Source organism: Hypanus sabinus, chromosome 1 (genome assembly GCF_030144855.1).
Source record: "Hypanus sabinus isolate sHypSab1 chromosome 1, sHypSab1.hap1, whole genome shotgun sequence".
In the NCBI taxonomy this organism is placed as follows: Eukaryota; Metazoa; Chordata; class Chondrichthyes; order Myliobatiformes; family Dasyatidae; genus Hypanus; species Hypanus sabinus.
This window is the reverse complement of record NC_082706.1, coordinates 21,961,974-21,979,164: the sequence shown is the minus strand read 5'-3', so window position 1 is coordinate 21,979,164 and position 17,191 is coordinate 21,961,974. Positions and strand designations below refer to the sequence as shown.

Here is a 17,191-nt window from a genome sequence, read left to right as displayed (position 1 = left end):
TAGACAGCTTCCAAATCCTTGACAAATTTTCCAATGCTTTGGAAGATTTTGCATGATTGAATCATTACCCTCATGAAATTCGATGGTGCTGTTGGTGAATTGGGGTACCAAAACTAACACTTTCACAGCAGTATTCAAGGAGATAAATTGTCTATTTATAAGGAAATGAGTTTGCAGGGATCTTTTCTTTGCATTTAATCTACAGTGTATACCAAAGCCTGCTTCTCCATGGATTGTCACCTTGTTGTGGTGGAGAAGCTTCTGTGGTCCTGAGATCCCGAGAGCGATGCCATCTAGAGCTATGCTCCTGGTAGGGTCACCCATGGCGGTAAGGTCAAGGGTGAGGTCCCCCTAGCTGCTTTACTAAGACAGTGAGAAAAGTGTAGACAGAGGCCATGGTTAATATGATGTGCTGACCTCTGTTGGCAGCTATTTGCAGTTTCTTGCAATCACAGGCAGAGAATCTGCCATATTAATGCATCTGGATGGGATGTTTTCTATGCATTGATAAAAGTTGGTGAGGGTCAAAGAATCTTGCCAAATTTCTTTAACCTCCTGAGCATTGGTGAACTTTCTTGGACATGGCATCAACATGGTTGGACCAGGACAGGCTATTAGTTCACTCTTCAGAAGATGAAGCTTTCAGCCTTCAATCTCATCACTATTGATGTAAACAGAAGCATATGCACTCTCCCTGCATCTTGAAGTTAATGACCAGCTCATTTGTTTTGCTGACATTCGGGGGAGGATTGTTGTCATGACACCATGTCACTAGGTTCCCTCTCTCCTTCCTGGTACTTCAAATCATTATTTGAGATTCAGCCCACCACAGAAGTATTATCAGCAAACTTGTAGAAGGAGTTAGAGTCAAATTTAGCAATGTGGTCATGGGTGTATATGGAGTCGAGTAGGTGGCTGAGGATGAAGATTTGTGAACCATTGATGTTGAGAATAATCATGGCGGAGGTGATACAGTCTATTATTACAAATTGCCATCTGTTGATCAGGAAGTCATGGGTCCACATACAAAAGGAGATGTTGAATCCAAGGTCTAGGAGTTTGGATATTAATTTACTGTTTCAGAGATTATTGCAGATCCATGGACCTATTTGGTAGTAGGCAAATTGAAGAAGATTGAGGTGGTCAGGAGGCTGGAGTTAATGCATTCCATTCCTAGCTTCTCAAAGCACTTCACAATAGTGGATGTCAGATCCATTAAGGCATTTACCTTGATATTCATAGATGTTGGGATGATTGTAGTCTTCTTAAAATGGTAAGAACCACAGATTGAAAGAGGGAGTGATTAAAAGTGTCCACAAATGCCCCTGCCAGCTGATCTGTGCATGATCTAAGGACATGGCCAGGAACATCTTCCAGGCGAGATCCTTTTCATGGGTTCACTCTCTAGAAGACTGATCACAGCCTGCTCAGTCAGCTCCATCATGGGCACTTGCATCTCCAGCATCCAGGACATCTTCAAGGAGCGATGCCTCAAAAAGACAGCATCCATCATTAAGAAACCCCATCACCAAAGACATGCCTTCTTCACATTGCTACCATCAGGGAGAAGATACAGAAGCCTGAAGGCACACACTCAATGATTAAGGAATAGCCTTTTCCCCACTGTCATCAGATTTCTGAATGGACATTGAACTCATGAACACTGCTTCACTGCTTTTTTTTTCTTTTTGCACTATTTATTTAATTTAACACACACGCATATATATACATACACTCCCACACACACTCAATGTAATATATTAAAACTGATTCTGATACACTTGTCTACATTTGATGAGAACTTTTCTGCAGGTGTTAAAGATAGAAGAATTTGCATCAACCTTGGAGCAGTTGATGAGTAATTAGGAAAGCTATAGCAGGTCAGAGCTGCCCCGTATGCCTAGTACTACAGCATACTTCCCCTCAATATCTGCAGATATATTACTAGAGTCCTCCAGCCACTACAACTGCCAATCAACAAGCAAAGTTAGCAGGTGACTTGCTACAATGAGAAAATAAAATTCTATGATAAATTCACTATCCTGTGCTTCCACAAGAAATGAATAACAGCGAATGCAGACTCCAATACTACGATATCGTAGATCTTACTTTCATATCTCTGTGTTTATCAACCTTGCACAGATGTTAGGCCAATGATGTGATTAACCTGCCCTCCAATTTCTGTTCTTGACATTCTGAGAATAGATTTTACTTTGGTTTCAGTTCTCTTCTGCTTCATTCAAAAGTTCCTAAGTATGTCAAGTATCCAATATTTCTTGTTATTTATGTGGTAATTACCGATAATGTGCACTTGCTCTGCCCTGCGTTTGGTGATGAAACTCTGTACATGTTCCATAAACCAGCTGGTGTCAGGGTGAACTCAGCCTGGTTATTGAAAGATTCCCTTGGTCCCCCTTAGTCAGCTGTGCAGACTGCAGAAAGCTTACTTCCAGATAAGCAGATGCCCAGCAAAATGTTATAGGGAAATGTTTGAGCCAAGAATTGTTTCCTATCATAATTCAACACTGCTCACCTGGAGCACATTGTTGCTGTTGTTGGAATCGTACCGGATTCTGTGGTTGCCTTGTATCTTTTGCATCTGTGGCTGTAGCTGGTCCAAAGTAGGTCTTTGTTCAAAATGTAAGGCTTGTCAACATTTTTGTATGCATGTAGTATGCCTCAGCAAGATTCACACAATTAATTTTGTCTGGATTGCAAACAAATTGAGAAACTTATTCCTTCCCAGCGACATACAAGAGCAGAAACAGATCTACTAATTCAGTTTCTGGATCATTTGTCACTTCTACAGATCACTACTTTCAATTCTCCATATATTTTCTATTTTTAAGATTGACCAGAAGCATATTTCCCTCACTCTTTGATTTCTTTTGTTCTATCATTATCACATCTCCTTGCAGTTAGGTGCAGCTTTGTACTCATAATTTCAGTCGAGAGAAGTGTGTTACTTGGAATCTTAAGAACCAAAATTTAGGAGACACATATTCATATTTTATATTTTCCTGTGATATGGAGGGAGGCCAGTCAGCCCATTGTCATCAGATTTCTGAATAGACATTGAACCCATGAACTCCAGCTCACTACATTTTTTTTTCTCTTTTTGCACTACATATTTAATTTAACTTTATAGATATGCTTTCTGTAATTTATGGGTTTTTATTATTATGTATTGCAATGTACTGAGTCAATGCCTGCTCTGGAGAGCAATTGCAACACTCTGATTTATTTCATGATTACCCCGGTACCTATAATCTCTCACGTGGCCATTAACTCCTCCCACCTACAGTAAGGATAATTTAATTAACCTGCCAACCAGCACCTCTATGGGATAAAGAGGAAACAAGAATATCTGATACAAATCCACAGGGTGGCAGGGAGAGGTGCAAACTCCTTGCACAATGACTGAGACCTCTAAGGTTGGAGTGAATGGGGAAAAGATAGGAAAGACTATCTTTTAACTAAAAAATGCCCAGAAGTCACGCATTGTTTACCTGAGGGTGGTCTGTTATGATGGGACAAAGAAATAAGTTGCTGGGTCAAACTTAGGTTTTTTTTAGGGGAGCTTGGATTTTACTTGGAGACTGTGTAATCTCAGTTATGCAACAATTGGGGTAAAGAATTGCTGTAAAAATACTTGCCTGCTGGTATTTAGTTGATGAATTACAACTTCTTCATGCTGTCTCTTTTCTTCCCCAGGCTAACCGCTCTCGAAGTCTTGGAGCAACAATCTACTGCGTTGGTGTCAAAGATTTCAATGAAACCCAGGTGTGTTTGGTCACTTTTACCTACTAAAATTAAGGCGAGGGACTTCCGGTAAGATGGCGATTGTTCAGTCGCTTCAAACTTTTGCTCCGTTACATTTCTTACCTTCGCACTATGTGTCTCCCTATTTAAACCTCAGTTCGTTATTCTATCTGTTTTTTCTTATCTGCCTGTGAATACATCTATCTTACAATGGCTACAAAAAATTCTAAATCCAGGAAAAAAGAAACTCCCACGTCTTTGTCTGCTGAGACTCTCTCTATCCTGGAACAGAATCGACAAGACATTTTAACTGATATCAAGACTGAATTTAGAGTCTCTATCAGTCAGCTGGAGTCAAAATTGGATTAGATTAACGCCAGAGTGGATAATCAAGCCGAACATTTATCTCGCATCGACCTAACCTCTGAAGATTTAAAACACCGCGTTCAGCATTTGGAAACTCTCCGTTCCAACTTAATGGAGCAAAACAGCAAACTTATTTCCAAAATGGCGGATCTCAAAAATCGGAGCAGGCGCTGCAATCTGCGAATTCTCGGTTTGCCAGAGGCCACTGAAATGGGTTCCCCCGTTGAATTTTTCTCTTCTTTCCTCTGTGAGATTTTTGGGAAAGAATTTCTCCTGACTCCATGTGAGCTAGAAAAAGCTCACAGAATTTATGTCCCTTCAGCTGTTTTGGGTTCTAGAGCACGACCAGTTATCCTGTGTTTCCATCATTATCAGGTGAAAAATCGTTTGATTATGGAGGCACGCTAACTTTTCGAAATAATACCATTTGTATCGTGGAAGACTTTGGTCCCCAGGTTCTGAAGATGCGTGCCGAGTTCAAAGGTGTTATGAAAGAGCTCTTTAATCGTGGATTCAAACCTTCTCTTCACAATCCTGCCGATCTTCGAATTATGCTTACTACTGGAGGATATAAGTGGTTTAAGTCAGTTAGAGAGGCTGAGATGTTTGTTGGAAATCTTCCAGCCATCTTGACTTCTTTGGACCTGGTTTGACTTTCTAAAATGGCTGATGAGTATTTCTTGAATTAAAGTGTCTTTTGCGAACCTAAGGGTTTTAGTTGGTCTCTCCTTGGACTTGGTGTGATTCTCTTAAATAGATTATTTAAATTAATGTTTTCCTGGGGACTTAGATTTCATTTGTGTAATTTAGATTACTTTTGAATAACTTTAACTATAGAGAACTACAACTGGTCTTAATTTATTTGGGAGGCTTAGAGTTTTTTATTGAAGGACTCCCTGTCAATTTACTGTATAAGACCTGCCTTTTTTTTTTAATGGCTGATATGTACTCTTTTTAAATATAGAATTTCCCCCTTTTTTCCCCTCTTTTACCCTTTTTTTCCAATTTTTCATAGTTTCTCGTGGGTGGATTAGTTCTTGATTACTATTTTGTATTAAGTTTTATATTCTTTCTGATGTAGTTGTTCCAATTTGTAATTTTGATTTGTAGTGCATAAGTTAGTTAGTATCTGCTATATTATTTACACGGAGTTTATGTTAATATTACGGAACTGGAAGTTGGTTTTTGGGGTATCCTATTTTCTGAAGAGCTAGCTGCTTATTTAGGTAGCCATCTAGTTTTGGGTTGTGAGGGTGGGGTGGATTCTCCAGTACCAACACTACCTATTTTTTTTTTGTTTTTCCTTGTTATCCAGGACATGTCTATGTCCTGATTTTATTGATTTATGTTTATATTTTTGCTTCCAAACTGTTATTGCAGTGTTTGATCTTATATATGCCTACTGCTTTTTACATCTTAACAATTGATAATGGTTAGTCCATTGAAATCTGTGAGCTGGAATGTAAAGGGATTGAATCATCCTGTTCAAAGAAGAAAGGTCTTCTCCCATATTAAGCAACCTAAAGCTGACATTGCCTTCTTCCAAGAAACTCATATTCGTAGTTTGGATAATTCTCGGCTTATGTCAAAGTGGGTGGGTCAACATTTTCATTCATCCTTCCCGGCCAAAGCTAGGGAGCTTTCCATTCTTATCAACTCAGATGTTCCTTTTGAACTCCATAGTAAGATATCTGACACAAATGGCTGTTCTATTATTGTTTCTGGCAAATTATATAATACTAAGTTAGTACTAGCTAACCTGTATGCTCCCAATTCTGACGATGTTAATTATTTTGAACTTTTTTTTTCCTCATTACCAGATCTGAACCTATATTCTCTTATATTGGGTGGCAACTTTAACTTCTGGTTAGACCCGACTTTGGATCGATCGTCCCCTGTTACTAGATTACCTACTAAATCTGCTTTAGCTATTCTCTCTTTTCTTTCTAACTATGATATCTCTGATATATAGCATTTCCTTCATCCTACTGAGAGAGATTATTCCTTTTTTTCCACATGTTCATCATACCTTTACCAGAATTGACTATTTCTTAATTGATAATCAACTTATTTCATTTGTTCATTCTTGTGATTATCAGAGTATACTGATCTCTGATCATGCCCCAATCACTTTGTCTCTAAATTTTCCTGGTCTCCCGCAAAAGAATAAACATTAGCGCTTTAACCCGACTTTACTATCGGATGATGATTTTGTAAAATTTATTAAGGACCAGATAACCTGTTTCCTAAACACTAATACGTCATCTGAAATTTCATCCCAGATTGTCTGGGATGCTATGAAAGCATATTTGAGGGGTCAAATAATTTCATATACAGCGAATCTTAATAGAAAGTCCCATTCAGAGCGATTAGACCTGATTAGTCAGATTAAAGAATTAGATCAATTATATGCTCAGACTAAAAACCTTGAATTATATAAGAAGCATGTAGAACTCCAAACTAAATTTGACCTTCTCTCTACTCTACCAGTTAAACGTCAACTTCTTGAAAGTAAGAGTCACTTTTATATTCATGGTGACAAATCTGGCAAGTTTCTAGTTAATCAGTTGAGACGTTCTAAAGCTAAACAACATATTACAAAGATCCAGAAGGAGAATGGGGATATTACATCAAATCACTCAGAAATTAATGACTTATTTAAGAATTTTTATTCATGGCTTTATTCCTCTGAATCCCTGAATGAGAATATTTCTGTTGATCTTTTTTTAAATAGCTTGAATATCCCTTCGATTTCATCTGATTCTAAAGCAAAACTTAATGAGCCTATATCATTAGAAGAAGTATCTTTTGCAATCTCTGCACTGTCGTCAGGCAAATCTCCTGGTCCTGATGGGTTCCCCATAGAATTTTATAAATCATTCTCTTCACTTCTTTCAACTCAGTTACTCTCAGTACTATCTGATTCATTTAATTATGGTAAATTGCCACTCTCATTTAATGTGGCATGTATTATTCTTTTATTTAGAAAGGGCAAAGATCCAACAGAGTGCTCCTCTTACAGGCCGATTTCTTTGCTTAATGTTGATGTTAAAATTTTGGCTGAAGTTTTGGCTCATAGATTAGAAACTGTTATACCCTCTATTATTTCTGATGATCAAACTGGTTTTATTAAAAATTGTCTTCCCTTTTTTAACATACGGCATTTATTTAATATTTTATACTCACCTTCAACTGGGACTCCTGAATGCGTTATCTCTCTCGATGCAGAGAAAGCATTTAATCGTATAGAGTGGAACTACTTCTTTGCGGTTTTAGAAAAATTTGACCTTGGTCAAAGTTTTATCCCTTGGATCAAATTACTATATCTATGTCCTACCGCCTCTGTTTTGACTAATTCTCAGCAATCTCAGTTATTTAACCTTAAACGTGGCACCCGTCAAGGATGCCCCTTAAGTCCCTTTCTTTTTGATTTGGCTGTAGAGGCTCTGGCGATTGCATTTTGAAGTTGTCCTGAATTAACGGGGATCTGGAGGGGGGGTGTTGAGCATAAAGTTTCTCTTTATGCTGATGATCTATTACTTTTTCTTTCAAATCCGTCCACATCCTTACCTCCAATGTTTTCACTTCTTGATCAATTTAGCCAGTTCTCTGGCTATAAACTTAATTTACATAAGAGTGAACTTTTTCCAATTAATAAAAAAGCACAAGTATTAGTATTTCGTGACCTCCCCTTTAAAGTAGTTGATAATCAATTTACCTATCTTGGTATTACAGTTACAAGGAAATTTAAGGATCTTTTTTTGTGAAAATTTTGCCAATCTTTTGTACTCTACAAAACAGAGTTTGTCACAATGGTCACCTTTATCTATGTCCTTGGTAGGTCATGTTAATGTTATTAAAATGTATGTTCTCCCTAAATTTTTATACTTATTTCAATCTATTCCAATTTTTATTTCTAAATTCTTTTTTGATTCCTTAGACTCTATAATTTTGTCCTATCTGTGGAAGGGTAAGCGTTCCAGAATTAACAAAACTTACCTTCAAAAATCTAAAACAGAGGGAGGCATGGCCTTACCTAATTTCCGTCTATACTACTGGGCAGCTAACATTCATTGTCTTATCTTCTGGTCTTTTTTCCATAGCCAGACTGACCGCCCTAAATGGGCAGCAATGGAGCTGAATTCCACTAAGGATCTATCTATCTCTGCACTTCTTGGATCTGCACTCCCTAGTAGTTTGCCTAGACTAATTGTTAATCCTCTTGTTAGACATACTCTGTGAATATGGGCCCTGTTTAGGAAATTTTATGGTTTCTATGGTTTTTCCCTTTCTAGTCTTATTTTACATAATCTTCTTTTCCTACCTATGCATGATTCAATATTTTATGATTGGTATAGAAAGGGCATTAGGTATTTTGAAGAACTTTTCATTGATAATTGCTTCGCATCTTTTCAACAGCTCTCTGCTAAGTTTAATCTTCCTAACGCCCATTTCTTTAGATATCTCCAAATTAGACACTTCATTAATCCTTTCTTATCCAACTTCCCTGAGATGCCCGAGAAAAATGCTATGGACTTGTTTCTCTCTGTTAATCCATTGTGTAAAGGTTTAATATCTTTTATTCATGATAAATTAGTATCCTTAGGGCGCGCCCCTTTGGATAAAATCAGAATGGCTTGGGAGCATGACTTAAATATCCCTTTATCTGATGAGGTTTGGGCCTCGATTTTCAAGTCAGTTAACTCAACTTCTCTTTGTGCTAGCCACTGTCTTTTACAGTTTAAGATTGTTCATAGGGCTCATATGTCCAAATCTGAATTATCTGGATTTTATTCTAATATTAGTCCTCTTTGTGATAATGCAAAAGTGGCAAGGCTTCTCTCATTCATATGTACTGGACCTGTCCTAGTCTAGAGAAATTTTGGAGGGACGTTTTCTTAACTTTATCCTGTATTCTGAATCACCATTTAGAACCTAATCCTTTAATTGCTTTTTTTGGTTTCTTGGCTGAGACAGATATATGTTTGAGTTTGACTAAATGTCGAATATTATCTTTTGCTTCTCTCCTGGCTAGACATCTAATTCTTCTTAGATGGAGAGATGTTGCCCCACCCACGCATGCTCAATGGCTTAACGATATTATGTCCTGTTTAGATCTTGAAAAAATTCATCACTTAATTCTTAATTTGGATGTAAAGTTTCATAAGGTCTGGGGACCTTTTATTGAGTATTTTCATAACTTTCCTTTTGACTAAGTTTCTTTTTCAGTCCCTTGCTCTCAGCTTTTTTTTGGTAGTAGGCATTATTATCTTCTGTTTTTAATTGTATTTACAGTTTTGGGGGTTTGAATGTTCTGATTTATATTTCCTACATTTTGCTCTGGTTGGTCTGGAGTTTTTTTTTCTTGCAGGGGTGGGGGTGGATACTAACTTTACGCGACTTCAATTTGGGTGCCTTTTCAGTTATTGTATTCTGTATTATATTACCATTGTATGTTTATCTTGCACTGTATTAATTTCCTATTTCGTTCTTGGGTTTTTTTTGTAGTGTTGTAGAAAATGCATAAAAAATCAATTAAAATTTTAAAAAAAATTACATTAAGACAAAATTTTGTACCGATGCATAGAAGTAAACTTATGCAGGCAATCGGTGACTGAAAAGATCAGTAAAAAAATTAAGCAGATCCTGGTTTTGATTTCCATGTTTGAAGCAAAGTTCAAAAATAACATTAAAAAGACACTGGAAATCATTGGGTATGACCACAACTTTTCATCATGGCTCATATTACTGATTTAAAAATACTGTCTATTTCGATGTAAAAATATTCTCTTAATTATCAATCAACATTATGAGTAAGTATTTTTGAGCTGATTTGCTCCAAATGGCACATTCTAAATTATTTGAGAGATGGAATTAGGGAAAATATCTATATACTCAGTGGCCACTTGGTTAGTAACATCCTGTACCAAATAAAGTGGCCACTGAGTGTATGTTCATGGTCTTCTGTTGCTGTAGCACATCCAGTTCAAGGTTCAATGTGTTATACACTCAGATGCTCTTCTACACACCACTGTTGTAATGCATGGTTATTTGAGTTACTGTTGCCTTCCTGTCAGCTTGAACCACTGGCCATTGGCCTCTGACCTCTCTCATTAACAGAACTGCCCCCACCACCCGCTGGATGTATTTTGTTCTTCTCTGTAAACTCTGGAGAATGTTGTGTGTGAAAATCCCAAAAGATCAGCAATTTCTTACATACTCAAGCCACCTCATCTGGCACCAACAATCACAATCAAACACCACAGTCAAATTCAAAACCTTTAAAGTGCATGTATTATCAAAGTACATACAACATATACAACCTCCATCTTCTTGCAAGCAGCCACAAAACAAAGAAACACAATAGAATCCATGAAAAAATCCCACACAAAAGACCGGTAAACATCAATTGTGTGCAAAAAAGAAAAAATTTTGCAAACAATTTAAAAAAAAAAGCAAACAAATAATATACAGGACTTGAAGTGCAGAAACCCCAAAAGTGAGTCCACAGCTACAGAGTCAATTCAGCACTGAAGCGTGTAAAGTCTCATGGAGTAGAGCACTGAACACCATTTTTCCCTGATCTTTTTAACCTGCTCCGGTGTTTAAATCAGATTCTTTTCCACTCTTGGTCTCTGGCCCCTCCACTTCAATCTGGCCCCAATCTGATGTCCAGCAATGAGCACTGTGGCCTTGTCTGCCTTCTTGAGAGTGCAGATCGCTGAATCCTTCAGGATATTGCAAAAACACCAGATCATACAGACAACTCAAAAGCATAACCTCAATAGGGAAATAAAAAGCGGTGGATTACAGTGATTATAGTCCAGAAAAGTATATTTAGTAGACTAGTTAGTAGATGGTTGCAAACCATTGCTGCCTTTCACCAAAGTCAAAAGTCATAAAGTTGTAGAACTGCCTACTCCCACTGACCTGCACCAGGACTACACCCCTACCATCCAGGTACCAAACCTAACTTTTCTTAAACGTTGAAATCAGGCTTCTACACACAACTTGCATTGGCAGCCTGTTCCACACTCTTAAAACCCTCTGAATGAAGAAATTTCCCTCCATGTTACCCTTAAACTTTTCACCTTTCACTCTTAACCCATGACCTTTAGTTGTAGTCCCACCCAACCTCAGTGGAAAAATCCTGCTTGCATTTATCCTACCTATACCCCTCATAATTTTGTATACATCCATCAAATCTCCTCTCAATCTTCTATGTTCCAAGGAATAAAGGCCTAACCTACTTAATCTTCTCTTATAACCCAGGTCCTCGAGACCCAGCAACATCTTTGTAAATTTTCTCTGTGTTCTTTCAATCTTACTTACATCTTTCCTGTAGGTTAAAAAAAAAATTCCTCCTCATGCTTTCAGTCGCATCAGGTGGCAACTATGCCGTTTCTTTAGCATTTGTCTGTATTTGAAGCTGAGTTGCTAGCTTGGTGCTCAACCCAGCATGGGTGGAGCTTGAGCAAGCAGACAACTGGATTCGAACCCGAGATCTCTCACTTCGAAGTATAGGTGTGGATACCACTAGGTGACCAAAGCTGCACTCGATGCTCCAAATTAGGTACATACAAAAGAAAATATGGAGCTGCTGGAAATCCAAGCAACACATAAAATACTGGAGGAACTCAGCAGGTCAGTCAGCATCTATGGAAAAAACTGCAGTCGATGTTTCGGGCCGTGACCCTTCGACAGGACTGGAGAAAAATAGATGAGGAGTAGATTTAAAGGTTGGGGGAGGGGAGAGAGAAACAGAAGGTGATAGGTGAAACCAGGAGTGGTAGGGATGAAGTATAGAGCTGGGAAGTTGATTGGTGGAAGAGATACAGGGCTGGAGAAGGGGGAGTTTGATAGGAAAGGACAGAAGGCCATGGAAGAAGAAAAAGGAGGGAGGAGCACCAGAGGGAGGCGATGGGCAGGCAAGGAGATAAGGTGAGAGAGGGAAAAGTGGATAGGGAATGGTGAAGGGAGGGCATTACCGGAAATTCGAGAAATCGATGTCCATGCCGTTGGAGGCTACCCAGACAGAATATAATGTATTGTTCCTCCAGCCTGAATGTGGCCTCATCACGATGACATTAGAGGAGCCAAGGATTGACATATTGGGATGGGAATGAGAAGTGGAATTAAAACGGGTAGCCACTGGGAGATCCCCTTTCATTTGGCAGACAGAGCGTAGGTGCTTGGTGGCGCGGTCTCCCAATCTCTGTCGGGTCTCAATGATACACAGGAGGTCTGACCTGAAGCACCAGACACAGTAGATGACCTCAACAGACTCACAGGTGAAGTGTCGCCTCACCTGGAAGGACTGTTTGGGGCCCTGAATGGGGTAGTGAGGGAGGAGGTGTAGGGGCAGGTGTAGCACTTGTTCCACTTGCAAGGATAAGTGCCAGGAGGGAGATCGGGGGGGGGGGGGAACAAATGGATAAGGGATTCACATAGAGAGCGATCCTTGCAGAAAGCAGGAAGTGGGGGAGGGAAAGATGTGCTTGGTGGTGGGTTCCTGTTCAAGATGGTGGAAGTTCCGAAGAGTTTTGTGCCAGTTGCAGAGGCTGGTGGAGTGGTCAGTGAGGACAAGAGTTCCACCCATAAAGCCCCACTAGATTAGTTCTCCAGTCTGTCCTGACTAATCATTGCCGTGACATTTTCCCTGACTAGTAACACTGCCACCACCCCTACAGTCCCTCCTGTTCTGTTGCTCCTAAAACAACGGAACCCCAGAATATTGAGTGACCAGTCCTGCCCCTTCCTGCAACCAAGTCTCACTATGGCTACAATATCTAATTCCAGGTGTTGATCCATGCTCTGAGCTCATCTGCCTTTCCAGCGATTCTTCTTGCATTGAAATATATGCTGTTCAGAACATTAATTTCAACCTTTTGATTTCTGACTTTATCTGAGGTCTTGACAACAGCTGTCTCCACAATCTCTCCATGGTCTGTTCTGTCACTCTGGTTTCCAACTGCCCAGCAACTTTAATTTAAACCCCTCCATGCAGCACTAGCAAACTTCTCGCTAAGATGTTAATCCCCTTCCAGTTCAGGTGCAAACCATATCTTCTATACAGTTTCCACTTTCCCAGGAAGAGAAATGATCAATAATCTTATGGTCCTCTCCCTACACAATCCCTTAGCCACAGGCTAAACTGTATAATCTAACAATTTCTGGCCTCACTATCATGTGGAACGGGTAGCAATCCTAAGATCACAACCCTGGATGTACTGCTCTTTAACTTAGCACCTAACTTCGTGAATTCACTTTGCAGAACCTCATCACTTTTCATGCCTATGCCATTGGTATCTACATGGACTATGACTTCTGTCTGTTCACCTTCCCACTTAAGAATGCTGTGGACTTGATCTGAGATGTCCCAGACTCTGGCATCCAATGTGGTATACCTGTTGTTGAGGGTGATGGCCACAGGGGGAGTCTGCACTGGCTGTTTAACCCCTTTCCCCTTCCTGACAGTCACCCAGTTTACTGTGTCCTGCACCTTGGGTGTAACTACCTCTCCATACATCCTACCTATCACCCCCTCTGTCTCCCGAATGATCCAGAATTCATCCAGTTCCATCTCCAACTCCTTAATGTGGAGTGCTAGGAGAGGCAGCTAGATGTATTTCTTTCACACACTTAGATCATATTTCTTTCCCATTCTGGTGTTTGTTCTGAACAATAACTGAACCACTAGACCATGTCTGCATGCTTTTATGCATTGAGTTGCTGCCACATGATTGGCTGATTAGATAATTGCATCAATGAGCAGGTGTACAGGTATACATAATCAAGTAGCTAACTAGTGTTAGTAAACCAGCAGAAATCATTTCATATTTTTAATCAAAATTCATACACTATAACTAATTCCCTAGTTAACTGTACTAAAGCATTGAATTAAAAATGTCAATTAACAACTGTAACCTTAAAGTTGATGGAAATCCAGATTTTGAATCTGGTCTTCAAACAACTTTTGGTGTCCCATAAGCATTTCCTGTAGCACCATAGCAGGTATTTACAATGAAATAATAACATCAGTTTACAACATTGTTGGTTATATGAATTGTCTTGCTGCTGAAGGCTGGGAGCAACATTCCAACGATTCCATAAATTCACGTACCTCAAGTCTAGCCAAAATTGAAGCACAGCTGTCTGTTGAACATCTGAGCAAATATTTTATAATCCTACGAATGCACCTTATTGTCAGCCATTGAGCACAAATTGAGTATTTGAAGAAAGTATATTTGTGAGTTTGTTTTCTCATTTAGGGGGCAGTTAATAGAGTTAATAATTTGCCTGTGGTGTGCACCATTTCCTGGCTATGTATAGTGAAGCACATGTGAAAATTTATATTAATGCAATATTTGTGCACATTCCGCTGATAATACCGAGCCTGATAGCCTGTAAAGAAGCCACACAACTTCCTGTGTCCAAGAATTCAAAGAATTTCATCGCAGTGAGCTGCTTTCATTTGATGTTTATTGTGCTTTTGTGAACAATTACATATACTCAGTGGCTACCTTATTAGGTGCACTTGCCTGCTTGTGCAAATAGCTAATCAGTCAATCATGTGGCAGCAGTTCAATACATAAGAGCATGCAAACATGGTCAAGAGGTTCAGTTGTTGTTCAGCCCCAACATCAGAATCAGGAAGAAATATAATCTAAGTGACTTTGACCGTGGAATGATTGCTGGAGCCAGATGGGGTGGTTTGAGTACCTCACAAACCACTGATCTCCTGAGATTTTCATGCACAACAGTCTCTAGAGTTTACAGGGAATGATGAGAAAAACAAAAATGAATATCCACTGAGCAGCAGTTCTGTGGTCAAAAATAGCTTGTTAATGAGACAGGTCCGAGGAGAATGGCCAGACTGGTTCAAGCTGACAGCAAAGTGAAAGTAACTCAAGTAACCGCACGTTACAACAGTGGTGTGCAGAAGAGCATCTCTGAATGCACAACACATTGAGGCTTGAAGTGGATGGGCGACACAGCAGCAGAAAGCCTCAAACATAAAAGAAGAGGCCATTTTATTAGGTACAAGATGTACCTAATAAAGTGGACACTGAATGTATATGCCCAGAAATAAAGAAAGGTTAATTTAAATCCAGGGATGTAACACTTGTGTTAACTGGTCTCAGCTGGGAAACACAATCACAAACATGAGAAAATCTGCAAATGATAGAAATCCAAACAACACACACAAAATGCTGGGGGAGCTCAACAGGCCAGGCAGCATCTATGGAAAAGAGTATAGTCGATGTTTCAGGCTGAGATCCTTCATCAGGGACTGGAGAAACTGGACTGGACTCCTCATCTTTCCTCACCAGTCCTGATGAAGGGTCTTAGTCCAAAATGTCAGCTATAATCTTTTCCGTAGATGCTGCCTGGCCTGCTGGGTTCTCCAACATTTTGTATGTGTCAACTGAGTGATGGCTGGGTTCATAAGAAGAATTTCAGTGTCCGCAGAAGAACAAGTTCAGACAGGACTTTCATGACTGCTTGTTGCCTGCTAACTCTTGCCAGAAGGTAGGTTGACGCCTGCCAGGACTGTGATTGTATTGACCTTCAATGTTTCTCAAGTTAGGTTGAACTGTTTGTCAAATCAATTTTGTTGAGATGTGCTAGCACAGAAAGAGTACATTCACTACTTGCTCCAGTTACCCAATGCAAAAAAACCCCCACTAAGTTCATTAAACTTATATTGGAAATACTGAGCAAGTCTGAGGAAGAGCCTTGAACCTGAAGCATTAATCCTGTTTTCGCTCTCTGGACCTCTTGAGTATTCCCAGCACTTTCTGCTTTCCTTGACTTCAGAACCTTGCCCTTCCTTGCTTGCGCATTAGGTACAGGCTGTGCCAATTACTGTCAATGAACTAGGAGGCTCTGGAGACTGGGCTGAGCCACAGCAGGGAGGTGCAGAGACAGAGGTTGCTCTGACTACAGCCAGCTACATTCCCCCTGACCATTTGACTTCAGCTTTTCCAGATGTTCATATTTTCACGATATTCCTTTCATTCGTCCTGATTTTCCTCAAATAGCAAAACTTTTATTTAGTGGGAATATTCTTTTCTAGGCAGTTTAAATCACTTTCTCAGGATGTTGTCACCTTTTTAGACTGGCCATACTTGAAGGTGTTGCTTAATATTTACGCATTGCTACTGTCTCTTATCCTCCTCTTAAAGCTCTTTGTAAATTTCAAAACAACCAAATAATGCACAAAAGATGCTGTCTGTCATTTGGAATTGCATGGCTGCTAACATTTACATCAATCTTCATAGATACCTGATTATTTTGTGCTGAGGATGAAATCTCCTGATAGAACTAGACCTTGAGCAAACATCCCCTTCCTTAAGTCAGAGGAATTGCCAGTCTGCAACATAAAGGGCACACAGCCACAACGATGAGTGAAGAGTGGGTGTGGGAAGGGCACAGAGCCAGAAATGCCGGAGTCCTGGAGACACAAGAGACTGCACATGTTGTCAAAAAAAAAACAATAACTGCTGGAGACTCTCAGTGGGTCAGACAATATTTGATGGTCAATGTTTTGAGCCAATGTTCTGCATCAACCTTAATAGTCTTCATTCTCCTATTTGTTGCTGTCCTCTCCTATCAAGGCTTTGTTGTATCAGCGGTCACCACAGAAGAAACAGAGTGATCTGCAAGAAAATGTGGACCTATAATTGATGCCATTGATGTTAGAATCTGCAGATGGCTGTGCAGGCAACGTCACTGGATATATTTAAAGTGGAGGTTGATAGATTCTTTAGAACCATAGAACATTACAGCACAGAAATAGGCCTTTCTTGGCTTGGCTGTGCCGAACCATTTTTCTGCCTGATCCCACAGACCTGCACCTGACCCATATTCCTCCATACACCTCTTATCCATGTACCTGTCCAAGTATTCTTAAATGTTAAAAGTGAGCCCACATTTACCACTTCATCTGGCATCTCATTCCACACTCCCACCACTCTCTGTGTGAAGAAGCCCCCCCCCCAAAACTTCCCCCCTTCACCTTAACCCATGACCTGTCATTTTTTTTTCCTCCCCTAGTGTC

The 17,191-nt window shown here is 39.7% G+C and overlaps 1 protein-coding gene across 1 annotated transcript in view; it reads left to right on the top strand.

Annotated features, from left to right (window-relative positions):
* LOC132391497 (anthrax toxin receptor 1-like) overlaps positions 1-17,191 on the top strand; it is a 245,149-nt gene that overhangs the window by 63,512 nt on the left and 164,446 nt on the right. Inside the window, exon 7 of the mRNA XM_059964801.1 lies at positions 3,715-3,783. Within this exon, the coding sequence (XP_059820784.1) occupies positions 3,715-3,783 (69 nt within the window). The remainder of the gene's footprint in view (positions 1-3,714; positions 3,784-17,191) is intronic.